This window comes from Tauraco erythrolophus, chromosome 4 (genome assembly GCF_009769465.1).
Source record: "Tauraco erythrolophus isolate bTauEry1 chromosome 4, bTauEry1.pri, whole genome shotgun sequence".
Classification (NCBI taxonomy): Eukaryota; Metazoa; Chordata; class Aves; order Musophagiformes; family Musophagidae; genus Tauraco; species Tauraco erythrolophus.
Window position 1 is genome coordinate 86,036,385 of NC_141468.1, and position 14,108 is coordinate 86,050,492.

Sequence of the window (14,108 nt, forward strand, 5' to 3'; positions counted from 1 at the left end):
TCACTATAACAGGGTCAAGGAGAGCGTGTTGCCAGAAGGCAAAATCAGTTAGAAAGCAAAAAGCACACCTGGATGCCAAGGCCATCCAACAGACAGGGCATCAGGCCCTAAGAGCTGGGATCTTGTTCGCCACTGTGCTACACGTTCACTGACTGGACTACCAGGCTGTGTAAAAGAAAGAGAAAGCCCCATTGACTGTCCAGCAGCACCATTTATGTCCCTCAAGTGAGGAAGAAGGGTGACTCTGGAGTTCCAGCAAGCTAAAAAGTGCTGTGACGCAGGCACAGATACAGACTGAGGTCTGGGCACACCCACAGCTTACCCCCCTGGATGGACTCCCTGCAACAGATTCCAGTCCGTTGGTTTGCGGACTGTCCAGATCCAGATGCCAGAAGTTTAGCTACGAAATCCATACTTAAGCTGCTGATTAAAAAGAAGAGACTTTCAGAGGCGCCGAGTGCATGGTTCAGCTGGAACCGTGGCTGCTCTGGGGCTTCTGGTTGTGGATCTGAGAAGCCAAAGTTGAAAGCACGCAGACTTGCTTAGTCAAGCCTGTGGATTTATGTCTGTGTCCTGTTGTGATGAAGCCAGGGGAGCAGCATTCCTGCGTTGAATTGCTAAGAGTTTTTCCCTCTCTGAGCTGGAGATGAAAGAACAGAATTTGTTGGTGTTTTTCTAGGAGCTGGGGATGCTATATGAAGTAAAAGGGCTTCACAGTGCTTAGGAAGAAATAGTACTGCTTTTATTTCTCATGTACCCACTCGGAGATATGAAGCTCTATAGTTTGCTGTTTTGCAGGCTGGTTTGCGCACGCTCCACGACATTGGGCCAGAGATCCGACGAGCAATTTCTGGAGACCTGACAGCTGAAGAAGAGCTAGATAAGGCCATGAAAGAGGCTGTTTCAGCTGCCTCTGAAGATGATATCTTCCGGGTAGGTGCTGAACAACTTTACAAGCTGAGGCTAGACCAGGAGCTGAGCTCAAAGAGTGCTACATTCTCTTTTATGCACTCTGTATTTCAGCTGGGCCCTCCTTCTTGTTTTCTAGACCCTAGAGTGGTGGACTCAGGGTGCCAGGTCCTGAGATCTTTGCACAGTTCTTTTCCCGTTTTCTCCTCAATGGAAGTTTCTGTCATAAAACCTAAACAAAATCCGAATGAGAATGGCCAAAGAGCCTGAAGAACAGATCAGTTCAGCCGTCCTACTGCCTGCAGAGCAGCAGCCAGGCACACTCTGGTGTTTTGTTCACTCCTCCTTTCAGTGACATAAGTGGCATCCTTCCAAAACCCAACAGAGCTCCTATGAAAGGAGGAAATTTTCTGAGCGAGTTACCTACACCTTCTCTTTCTTATTTCATCCCTATTTCTTGTAATTTTCTCCTCTGGTAATATTTCCTCTCCTTTGGCAGTTTCCTCCTTTCCTTACAGAAAGATGCTGTCACTTCCTTTCATTACTCATCATCTAAACAGTACATAACTGGCTCATTAAATCTTTCTTAATTTGTTCCTCCAGGTGATTAATAGTTTCTGGTGCTCTTCTCAAATTCCCTCTCGTGTCTAAATGTCGCTTTGTAACTGCACTGTGAAAACCAGAGAGCAGTTACCTGGTTCTCGCATCCCTACCCAGTCCGGCACTCCCAGGACTGGTGGGAGGTGTAGGGACACCTTTGCCTTACCTGTGCACCTGAAATATCTTAGAATATCTAATATCCTAGATATCTTAGAATATCTAATCTAATATCTTAGCTTTCACAGCCTGTGTGTCCGTGCACTGTCAGTGAGAGCACCAGTGCCATCCTGCACACTTTGATCTTCGCTTTTTTTTAACTCAACAACAGGTGAAGCAGGAAACACCAGGGCCCTTGCGCATCTTCTCACTCCCAACGGCAAAATAATTCTGTTTCTCTGACAGAGAGCCGGAGGCTTGTTCGGAAACCACGTCAGCTATTACCAAAGTGACGGCAGGAGCGCGTTCCCCCAGACGTTCACCACCCAGCGACCTTTGCACATCAACAAGTCTGGCAACAACCAAGGAGATACGGAGTCTCCATCTCATGAGAAGCTGGTGGACTCCACCTTCACTCCCAGCAGCTACTCATCTTCAGGCTCCAACGCCAACATCAACAATGCCAACAACACTGCCCTGTGCCGCTTCCCCAGCCCACCCAGCTACCCCAGCACTGTCAGCACAGTGGAAGGCCACGGGACCCCTTTGTCACCCACCATACGTGTCCAGGAAGCTCCTTGGAAACTACCTTCCAAAAGGTAAGATGCACGGAGCAGAGAGTGGGTCAAGGGACCGGGGAGAGGAGCATGCATGCAAAGAGCAGAGCACTGCTGCCTAGCTGAAGTCACCCACCGGCCACCACCCAGCCCACAGCCTGGATTGAGCCTTCTGGTTCTCCACTTGTGCCAAAGCCCACGGTGCGGCAGATACACACCAGTTGACCACTGCAAAGAAACAGCACTCTCGCTGACCAACACACTTGATTCCTTTGGGCTTTATCACGAAGAAACTTTCATAAGAACCAAAAAGAGCCTTATTTATCCCTCCTTCACCACAGGAAGACGTTTTCTCAACTGCTAACTGAGAGGCAAAGGGACTGCAATTCATCTCTTAAGCGCTCAATAGGGAGCTTTGTGGAAGTCAGGGGTTTTTCTTTCAGTGGGTCACACAGAATCGTAGAATCATAGAATCATGGAATGGTTTGGGTTGGAAGGAACCTCAAAGATCACCTAGTTCCAACCCCGCTGCCATGGGCAGAGGCATTCTGTGAGGAGGGAGGCTCTGTCTTCAGAAATGCAATACTGCGCAAAGTGAAGAAAACCCCCTTCTCTGGACAGCTTCAGGCTGCCTGCACACAGATGACTAATATGAAAGAAGTATGGCTTTTATCAGTGGGGAACTTTTTTCAGTAACAGCAGGAAGGAGCTGGACATTTTTATTCAGTGCAGAGAGCAGGCAATGCAAAAAGGTGGACAAATTCTGCCCCAGCAAAGGACGGAATAAGAGAATAAGATGGAGGAAATTCAGTGGGTGCAGAATTGTCCAAGTAAAGAGTCCAGTGTTTTTTCTGTTTTGTGCCTTCCTGAGGGAGGCCACGGGAGTTGCACAACATGTGTTACCATCTGTCCTCCCCCTTGCTGACCTGTGCTGATGTGACACTGCTAACATGGTGTTCTTTTCTCTCCTTGCTTCCTCGGGCACCTTCCTTGAATTAGGACGCATTACTACGAAACACTGGGACGGTATGTGTTCTCCCTCGTGCTCTCGTGCTCTCTGGGTGTAAGACCCATTGTTTGTCCAACTGAAAGTCCAAATCCCCATTAATGCCAAATACGAGCTCTTCATTTCGGTGTCAGTAGGGCTGGAAAAGAGGTAATGATCACCATGACATCTCCAGAAGATACCCCCAACTGAGGGCTTTTCTGCCCACAGGCAGGTAGTGATGCGTGGACTGTTTCTAGTTGGTTTCTAGATTTTGAGGCTTTTTAGAGTTTTTAGCTGGGCTCACATATCTAGGTACTCTCTGATGACAGCACAGTGAAGTACACCCTGGTGTGTTGATTCAAAAATTCTGTATGGTTTTGGCTAAACACAGGCTGTTGAACAGGGGGAGCTGCCAGGTACTGATTTCTCCCCTCTGCACCTTAGCAGTTTTACTTGCCTTCCATCTCAGCAGGAAGGTCACTCCAGCACTGTTCTACAGGCTCTTCTATGCCGGGCATATGCACATTTCTCCCAGTGCTTTTTGCTCAAATCAAATGATAAAATAATGTTTCCTATCCAGCCCCTAAAAGATGAAAAAACCTGCCACACTGCCCTCTTCTGCGAAAGCTAGTGACAGACTGACATTGGCTCTGGTACCTCCATGTCGGTATCTCAAAGATTCACTCGACCTTCAGATTTTACTTTACTCCTCAGAAAACACAAACTCAGAATGAAGGGGGATACGAGGGCCCAGGCGTGAAACAGAGGGACAAGGAGGAAGCAAGCAGGGAATTAAGAGCTGTCACGCTTAAGGGTTTGAACAAATCCTACTGAATTCAGTAGAAGCACTCTGCAGCTAGTGATGAGAAAATAGGGACCAAAGATGGAAAAGGCAGCAAGGAATGAGAGCATGAACAGGAAGCAGAGGAGAGAGATGGTGCAGAATAAGGGATTTGAGAGGCAGAGACCGTACAGCACAGAGCTGAGAGGGTTACTGTTGGTGTCTAAGAGGCTTCTCGGAAATTCGTAACCAAGGCTTGGGCAACAAGGGAAAACAAGGGGAAAAGCTGTATTTCCAAGAACCCATCTCAGATCTTACTTTGAGTTCAGTGAGGTATATCCTTGGAAATGTGGCCAGCGTGACGTGCATATTTATCGAGAACATGTAGTTACAAATGACTATAGTGCATTTACAGTACTGTTGGGCATCGATTTCAGAAAGTCTTCCTCTGAAAGAGGACACAGACGAAGGTTGTTGCTTTGTGTTCGTGAACTCCACAGCTCTGTTCAGTCTTTGATTTTTCTATGATAGCTCTTCAGCATTATAATAAACTGAGACAGATGGAGCCTGTCATTCTTGTCTTTGTAACAGGTTGTCTTTACCATTTACATTTCTTGACTTGTCTTTTTTGCTCATTAGTTCCAGTTCCAGAGACAGCCAGCTGGCAATTGTTTGCCAAGAGGAAGTGTCTCAGGATGAGACTTATGATGAAAATTTGAATGAAGACATTGAGTACTGTAGTGAACCAAGCCTGCTCTCTACTGAAATGTGAGCTTTGCAGCTTTAGTCAAGGTGTTTGGGTGGTTCTTTAATTAAGGGGGAGAGGGGGGACGAGGCGACGTTTTTCTACAAAAATTTCCATTTATGGGATAAGACTTTAGTCAGACAACTCAAATATCAGAAAATAATTCGGAAAAAATGCAGTTCAGCCCTGAGAAGTAACATTGAAAAGGCTTATCTTTCACCTAGGATTATCTTTCTCCTCTGAATGAGACATCTGGATCTGCAGGGCCTCCCTCCCACATTCACTTCTACCATCTGATGTTCCCAGATCTCATCTTTAGAGCGTCCTCTGTCTCATGGTCTCTCTTATTGCTCCTGGACCAGTTATGGCTCAAAGCTAGCTCGCTGTTGCATCCATTTGATAGCATGATCTTCCTGGCTTCCTTGCTAAAAGAGAGGTTATTCTGTCCAAAATCAGCTGCTTTTCTAGAATCCCTCTGTTCTCCTTTCCAGGCTTGCATACCAAGATGATGAAAACAGACAACTTACTCCACCAGAAAACAACAAAGGAGAGGACACCCGGCACTCTCCGAAGAAAGGCTTTCTGTGCTCCTCGGCACTAGGTAGGATCCCAGCGCGACGTGCGAGCTGCGCTCTCCTCTGCCTCCACCGAGTTCCCACATCTTGCTGGAGAAATCCCAGCGTGTGTGGGCACGGGTGTTCTGCTTGAGGCGTTTAGCTCGTGAGACCAGGAATCCCATGGCGTGCATGCTATCCTGATGGGACACGTGATTCCACTAACTTTACGCTCAGGCAGTAGATGGATCTGTGGCTGTTTGGATAGTCCGTGGGATCTGTTTGATTAAGCCTGCCTGTGAATTAGAGGAGCTTATTAGAGCGCCGAAGACTCTCCAAACAATCACCAAGGAGTCACTGAATGGGCTAGCCTTGAATTTATGGTGTTCTCTTCCATGTGTATTCAGCAAGGAGAAAGGAGAGGCTGTCTCTTTTGTCCGCTGCGAGGAAAACAGGGAATTTCAGACTAAGTTAATACAAAACAAATTTGCTTTCGGCTCTAATTGCACCTGGAGATTTTCAAGTGCTTGAGCGTGCAAAGTACGCCCAGGTGAAACTCATGAATCACGAGATTGTATGAAAGTACCAGGACAAATGTGAGAGCCTGGAAGAAAATGAGCTCTTCTAAGTAGAATATTTTTCAGCCTTTTTCCTGAGTACTGATGTGGAGAAGAAGGACATTTTGGGGAGAAACTAAAAAGAATCCTGCATATAAAATATGTTCTCACAAACTAAAAGTGACAGACTAAGTAGTGAAATGTTTAAAGTGAGGCTACTGAATCTTCGCTCAAATCCTTCGGGATGCTTGTACAATTGAGTATTTTAAAAGCATTTACTTATTTCAAAACTTAAAGTATTAGGCAGTGACAATTCCTATATCTATCTGTAAGGCCAAATTTGCAGTCGGTCTTGATACAATGCTTCATTAACTACATTCTAGTGAATATTTATACAGCGATGTCATATTCATTTTACTATTTTTTTTCTCTAGAAAGGGGAGATACTTTTTATCTGCCTTGTAGAATTCATTCTCTGGGTTATAACACATTTCCTCCAATCCCTGAGAGGGTCTTTTCTCAACAAATCAATATTACAGATACTTACTGTTTTCGGAATTCTAATTTTCTTTCCTTCTTTAAAAAAATGTCATCGGGATCAAGAAGTGCCCAAAATATTTTAGTGTGCCATGCAGCTGTACGTTTAATACTGGATTTATTTGCCATTCTTCAGAAGCAAAGCCTGAACGTACTTTGCAGTACATTTAAATTCCTGCATAGGGCGTACCTTTCTCATATTTATACAAGTAAAGTTTAATTTTATAGCAAGTAAACAAGAAAGTTTCAATAGTTCCCCCTAAAATCTTTTTTTTTTTGCCAAGAGAAAAAAAGCTTTTTTCTCTTGCCTTCTTCCAAATTTTGAAAATGCCTCATGTCTATAGAAGCAGCCTTCCATTCATCAGTGAATTAAACCATTGATGGATTCACTTCCACTTGACCTTGCTGTAGACACAGCCTCATAAACTGGGGTATGTCTGGCAGCTAAGAGACACAGGTCACGTGCAAGAAGAGGCTGATGTCACCCGAGCAGCTTGACGTCCCCTCCTGCATGCTGTGTCCAGCCAAGCACAGCACCAGAGCCTCAGCTGCCGTCACCAGTCCCCCCGAGGGCTTTACCTGACCAAGAGAGGTCTGAGAACACCTGCCCTGCTCAGAAGGGAAATCAGCTGCATGGTATCTACTGGGACAATGTTTTAAAAGGGAAAAATAAAAACCATCATCCAGAATTTTATCTTGCAGCTTGCTTGGAAGATAGTGCTGGTTGGTCCATGATTCTTGACTGCTTTTAGTCAATCCAAATGCTTTGCAAAGGGCAAGGTGTTGAGGGGAAGTGGGCAGAGCCTAAAATGTGGGTGGTTTTGGTGCATCTCCAACGGGACTGCACTAAAAGAAATAGAAATCAGGTATGAGTGGTGGACACAGTTGTGTGTGATTGCTGTTTCAGGTCGAAGAGCATCTTTCCACTTAGAGTGTCTGAAAAGACAGAAAAACCAGGGCGTAGACGTCTCGCAGAAGACAGTTCTGCCTTTGCACCTGGTACATCATCAGGTAAGTGTTACTAACCACAAAGGGCCCAGCAACGGAACCCAGACCATTGTATCTCACCCTAATTTTTAAAAACCATTTGGAGTAGTTTCTCACCCATATCGAAGGCCCAATTTTTAGAAATCGTATTTGCCTTCATGCTAATTCCTGCTTTCAGGATTTGTCTCATTTCCAGAAAAGTGCTACAGGAACGTGTCCTTTGGAGTCAGCAGAGTTATCATTTTCTGATGTCCATGAAAGAGTGAAATAAAAAGATAGCTAGAAGATAAAAATAACTACCCAAATTGCATGCTGCAGTGCAGTTACACTGGCTCTGATGCTAGTATGCATGTGAATAAAATGTGCAGGGTCTATTTTCATATTAATTAAAGGTAACCAGTAACTGTAATTAATCATTTTAAAACATAAACTGATTACTTGTAATTAATCAGCTTCTTAAGCCCTTTGTAACTGCATCCAGCAGCCTAGCAAATGTATGCTTAGGCACGTACCTAGATGATTAGCCAGCTGTCATAGTCCAAAGCAGATTTGTGTCTTTTAGTTTGATGATGCCACTTCTTGTCACCATAAAAGGAACAGGTGCAGATGGTAGTGCCAGCCTTGCGAGTGAGGCGTCCTGCTCTGTGCAGTGTCCCAGGGCAGGGCAGAATGGCCTTCCCACCTCCTTGGGCTGCCACGGGGCAGCAAATGCCACACGGCAGGCACGGGAAGAGTGAGAAGTCAGAGCAGAGGAGGGAGAGATGAGCGTGCTTGAGGTTCCCTGGCTTTTCTCGCCTCCGCTCCCAGCCAGTTATCCTTTAAGGATGGAGCTCCAGAAAGCACTGGTCTGCAGAGAGTTACAGCTGTGGCAGGGACAACCAGCAAATGTGTTGGGGCAGGGAGGAGTGGGCAGAAAACAGCTTCCCACGTTCCCCATAGCAGCAACAGCTCTCCTGAGGCTTCCTGCCCTCCCACGGCAGGCCAGGCAGAGGGGGGACGTGCCTCCCACTCTCTCAGCCCACCCAGCCAGCAGAATCACCTCCCTCCAACCTGTGCAAAGAGGATGGAGCTACTTCACCCTTCCTCATCCCACCATGCAGCTCCAGACTTAGAGCAGTGGGGCTCTACCCACCCATTGCAAAGATGTTAGCCTACAACAGTGCTTAAAACAAGAACATAAAGTGGAAAGGTTGCCTCTGCAATGGATTTGGCCGCTCACAAGCGCTCAAACGGGTGTTCTCGCGCAATACTCATACATCATGGTATGTAAATATATGCAGCTGAAGCTCAAAGGAATCCCCAAGAGCTTCTTTCAACCTCCTCAAAGTTTGGATGAAACACCTTGTATATGTTTCTGCCGACAAGCTGAAAAACTGCTTCAGTTGTCCTGCTTGACAGATCCAGGGCTCTTCTTGAAGCCCTGGCAGTTTAAGGAATGTGCTGAGGCCGTCACAGACTGCAGGGCAGGACTTACACAGATGAATTTTTAAGAGCTTCCTTCCTCACTGAAATCCGACAGGAGTCTGTCATCTGATTCCTGAGAAAATCTCAGTGAAGCTTGTAGGTGACTAATAATTGATTCTTTTGTTCATCTGTCACCGAAATCATCAGCGCAGCACGGCGATATGTTTCCAAGGATTTCAGTGGCAGATGGAGCGAGCTTCACTTCACTTTAGATACCTCAAAGTTAGCTGCCGAGTTTAAACCGGCCAGTCGAGTCTCACTGTGGTCAACAGAGGGGAAAAGTGTCTCCAAAGGGCAAGTGTGAGTCTTGTCTGAGTCCTGTCCTCCAGATAGCATTTTCGGGCAGGTATCCGAGAGGCAGGAGGCTTGCTGGTGTCTCTCTCCACAGTTAGCTTAGGCTAAACACGTAGCCTTCGGACAGCCGAAGCGGGATGAGGCTCACCCCAACTTGAACAAGAGGATTCTCTGCGACGCAATCCACACGATTTTGTATTTCCTACACATTTATTTATTTGCTGGTACTAGGCAGCAGCAAGCTCTGTGAGGTGAGCTTCTGACTCTGCCGGCGTTGCTCATGGAACAAGGCAGCCGTCACCACGAATAAGAAATTTGTGATAAAAGGAGGCTGGATGACTCAGACGTCATGTACGTGATCGCAGGAAGGACGGGATGGCTCCAAGTATCATGATCAGATGTGGATCCTCCCGCCAACAGCAGATGCCTTAAAATCCAGTGGTGCTTTCATAGTAATTGCCAACCGCAGACGCATCTAAAATTCACATCTGGTATCCCTTCAGGTTCCAGGGCAGATGCTTACAGAAAAGACACCGACTGACAGTAAAAGCTAGCGGTATGGGTGGTGGCAGTGGTGGGAAAAGGAATTTCTGTCTCGCCCTCCGGCGAAGAGGTGGTGTTCCTGGCAAGGCTGTGGGGAGCGGGGCTGCATCCCTGCTGTCGGAGCAGCGGCTCCGAGGCTGAAGAACTGCAGTCATGAGAGTTTTCGGTCCGGCGCTTGGCAGTAGCGCAGCATACACCATTTAAAGGAAAGCTTGCAAAACGAGTTTGCAGGAAACGTCCAAACCGTTCCAGCAGCTGGCAGCTGTTTTCACAAGCCTCAAGACCCTCCAGGCCTTTCTTGGGTAGTTTCTCCAGCACCTCCTCCTTCCAGCAGGCTCTCACTCGACTTGTTCCTCTCTGTCCGCAGGCGTTAGCGGTGGCCGGCCTGAGTCCTCTGCTCCAGCGAAGCCATTCCCCCACCATGTTCTCTCGGCTGTGTGCGACACCCCCCGCGACACCCTGCAGCCGTGGCTGGCCCCAACAGACCATCCCGACTCTGCGCCTCGAAGGGGCAGAGTCCAGCGAGAAGCTCAACAGCAGCTTCCCGTCGGTGCACTGCGGCTCTCGGTACACCGACGCCACCGGCGGCAGCAGCCCGAGGAGAGCCAGGCCGGTCTCCCTCACCGTCCCCAGCCAGACCGGAGGGAGCAGCAGGCAGTTTCACGGCAGCGCTGGCAGCCTGGTGGAAGCGGTAAGGCTGCAGAGTCACCAGGGACACGAGCAGTGTCGAGGCCAACTAGAAACGCGGCCCTGGGAAGAAGGGGGCAACGGATACGTTGCTGCCCGCGATGCCAAGAGTAGGAGAGGCCATCTCCAAGCAGGGGTTGGCAGCATGAATGGGAGAAGGATTGTTGGGGAAAATATATCGGTAAAGAGGGTTATGATGGGGTGCGATAGGGTTGCTGATGCAGAGTACTAACGTGTGTCTTTGTCTCTGGTTCCCCACCTGCTTTTGAAGGTCTTGATTTCGGAAGGACTCATGCAGTTTGCTCAAGATCCAAAGTTCATTGAGGTCACAACCCAGGAGCTCGCAGATGCCTGCGACATGACGATAGAAGAGATGGAAAATGCAGCAGACAACATTCTCAATGGTAACAGCAAGCAGAGCCCCAATGGCAACCTCTTGCCTTTTGTTAACTGCAGGGACCCAGGGCAGGACAGTGCAGGAGAGGAAGAGGAAGAGGTGCAGAACCCGGATTGTAGAAAAAGTCAGGAGGAGCTCAAGGACAGCAGGATTTATATCAGCAGCCTGTAGTTGCCAGGGCTGGAAGCGATGCTGGTTTTTTATTTGTTTCAATGTTCCTAATGGGTTTGTTTCAGAAGTGCCTCACTGTTCTCGTGACCTGGAGTAACCGGAACAGCGTTCTTCATTCATTTCTGTTGGGACGAGTCGCAGAGTTGGGTGGTGTAAGAAAGCTTTGCAGGAGCGGATATAATCCCAGCACGTGTCCATGAAGGAAGAGTGAGGAGGAGGAAGAGGAGGAGAGCCAGCTCCCCCTTTTTTTCAGTCCCTGCACAAGGAACGATGACCGCCTCCGGAGCGCCAAGGGGACCCTCGGCTTCCCGCGGACGGCCCTGGCCAAACGGACCCTGCGGCAAACGGGTGTCTGTCGACTTTGCTTGTAAAAAAATCATTTTGCACATATTCCGTATGAGCCTCACTGTCTCCATAAAGCCAAGGCCCTTGGATTGGGAAGGAGAGGAGGACTTCTCCTGCGGTGGATGCCCGTACTGCCGAGGGGAGGAGGACGCAGCAGCAGCAGAAGCCCCCGCCGGTGCTCGGCGCTGCACGACCCTGCCCGGGACTCCCCGGCCGCGGCCTCTGCCAGCCAATCCGAGCTCGGGCAGCCTCCTGCCGACCAATCGGAGCTCAGACAGGCAGCCGCGCCAGCCAATGGGAGCGTGGGGAGCCGGCTGTGGGGCGGTGCGCTCGTGTAGATCTCTCCGTGTTTCGCGGTTTTAATCCGTTCTTGGAAGCATGTCGCAGGCTTTATTTTGACTGTTTTGTTACGATTTCGTTGCGGGAGGGAGGAGGGAGTGTTTACAACGTTTGTAATCACCGACCTTTTTGTTCTGGTTGATTTTCACCTTCGCAAATGTTAAATGAGTTTGATCATGTTGTATTATTTAAACCGGGTTTGGTTTGGTTTTTGGTTTTGGTTTTTTTTTTCCTCCATTGCAATTTGGTAGAAGTATAACAATAGAAGAGTTTTACCAACCATTATGTACACGAAGAATTTGTAATTTTATTTGCTAGTCATTGGAACCTCCTTTTTTTGTTGTTGTTTTATAATTTAAAGATAGTAGGCGATGCACTTGATATAGTCTTGCACATTTGAGTGATTGATTTGGGTTCTTTTCAGTGCTAAGTGTATCTGTGAGTGTGGGAGCAAGAGGGAGCGAGTGGTGTGCGCGCGCGTGCGTGGAAGCGCACGCGGTTCTCCACGTCCTGGTTTGAGCTGCAGGAGATCTGTACCTGGGGCCATTCGAATGCAAAAACAAACCACTGTCTCTGCTTTTGGAAGGGGAATCAGTAACTCTTTGCATTTTCTGTTCCACAAGATATGCAAAAACAATGCAATAATATTAATTTTAAAAGACAATTGTTAAGTTGTGTTGGCATTAAAACTGTATAGAAAAAAAAATGCAGGGGTGGGGGGAAAAAAAAAAAAAAACCAGAAGGCGTTACGCTTCGATATATTCCGTGTGATGTTTTATTGCATTGATAATGTTTCTGTTGAAGAAACCGTTATACTTGAATTCAGGTCAGTTTCAGTATTTTTCAAATATTTTTTTAAAATGAATTGCAATTGTGCCAAGCAAAGATAATGAATTGAATTCAGTTTGTTTAAAAAAAAAAAGAAGAAAAAAAAAGAATCACTTCTTGTATATTTTGCTGCATGTCAAGTGAATCATTTCGTATTTGGAATGTGCCAAGCTTTACCTTTGAACTTTTAAGTGCTTTTCTACGTGTGGTTGGGGAAAGGGGTACTATTTTTTTTCCTTTTTTAATTTGTACAATGAACAAAGTGTACCTGGTGTAAGTAACTATTCTGCAATCCACTGACAGGTTTGAACGTTACTGGTTTTGCATATCTTGTGTTCATTTTCCTTCTTTCTCACTCCCTTTAAACATGCACGATGACTTTATTGGTAGAGAATCTTTCTTCCCGAGAGCGAGACATTTTCTTCAGGCTTTGTTCTCTTTCCTTTTGCTCAGTTTCTCTAAAGGTCTCGTCCCACTCGAGGGTGGCCAGACCCCCGAGCCCATTTGGCAGATCCATCCTGTTATTCAGCTGGCACCAGCAATTCAAGGAGCGGGGAGATAAAAAGCTGCTTCCAAATTTCTGTTATTAAGTAGGTGAACCTGGTCGATTAAAACAGGATTCTGGGATAAGCAAATGCAAGAGGTAGACCCGTTAGCAAAGGATACTTGTCTAACTCCGGTCTGGATTGAAAGCAGAGGGTAAGAGAGGGAGAGAGCTCTGGATCACTGCTTAGGAGAATTGCTGCAGACTGGTCAAGATGCAGATGTTAAGTGACTCTTTGGTGTTCCTATGCACGGTCTCCTCCCTCTTCCCAGACTTTAGTGAATGGGTCACATTCTAAGTCGCAAAACATCTGACAGCACAGCACGTCCCAGCCCTATTTCCCTACTAGTGAGTGTGAACCTCTCTAGACCGTCGTCGCACCAACACTTGGCCCTAACCCATGAAAGAGGCTGGAAAACCAGGCAGGTATTGTTAGATTTTATGCAACTGCTTTTTGTCTAGACTCCTGGTGTTAGTTCTCCCTTCTCAAGACGGTTCACAAACTTGCAGATCAGTGCTGAGCTAGGAGGTGTGATCTGACTCAGAGCTAAACTTCCATGCAAATCTTGAGCTTCTGCAGATGTCTGAGAACATCATTTATTGTGTATGTTGATTAAATTATTTTTGTAATGCCCTCGTTTTTCTTCTTTGTTCTCTGGGGCATAAAGCAGAAATAGCAAAGGGTATTTTTGACAGTGCGCTTTTTTCCGTGTCATTTTGAACCAGCCAGTAGCCGCTCAAGATACCTTAAAAAAACCAAATCCTTTTAAACTAGAGAAAATCTGAATCCGTTTATGTAACCATCTGGCATCAAAGTCCTAATTCGAGACTTCCCTGGAGAAAGTAACCCGTTGATGTCGGTCAGTCTTATCCTTTCCATCCCTTGTGCCTGTATCGAGACGGGCACACAAGTGTGCCTCCCTTTGAGAGTTTGCTGCTGCTGCTCGTGCTGAAGTGCTCCAAAGCTACTTGAAAGGAAATAACGCCGTGCCCGGCTGTGTCCGAAAATGAAATCAGTGTAAGAGCTCCCTATCTCATTTTCTTCCACTGAAAAGTCCATCTGACCCTCCCAGTGGGAGGCAGAGGTGTTCTCTGCTCTGAAAAAGCAAAGCACCACTAAATTAG

General features: G+C 47.0%; 1 protein-coding gene across 2 annotated transcripts in view; it reads left to right on the forward strand.

The window, feature by feature from the left end:
* The window catches only part of CACNA1C (calcium voltage-gated channel subunit alpha1 C), a 493,329-nt gene extending 482,402 nt beyond the window's left edge, over positions 1-10,927 (forward strand). For both annotated transcript variants that reach the window (XM_086610632.1, XM_086610633.1), the window contains 8 exons: positions 784-933; positions 1,912-2,264; positions 3,222-3,248; positions 4,631-4,759; positions 5,228-5,337; positions 7,292-7,395; positions 10,040-10,363; positions 10,631-10,927. In XM_086610632.1, the coding sequence (XP_086466758.1) occupies positions 784-933; positions 1,912-2,264; positions 3,222-3,248; positions 4,631-4,759; positions 5,228-5,337; positions 7,292-7,395; positions 10,040-10,363; positions 10,631-10,927 (1,494 nt within the window). The remainder of the gene's footprint in view (positions 1-783; positions 934-1,911; positions 2,265-3,221; positions 3,249-4,630; positions 4,760-5,227; positions 5,338-7,291; positions 7,396-10,039; positions 10,364-10,630) is intronic.
* The last annotated feature ends 3,181 nt before the right edge of the window (positions 10,928-14,108 follow it).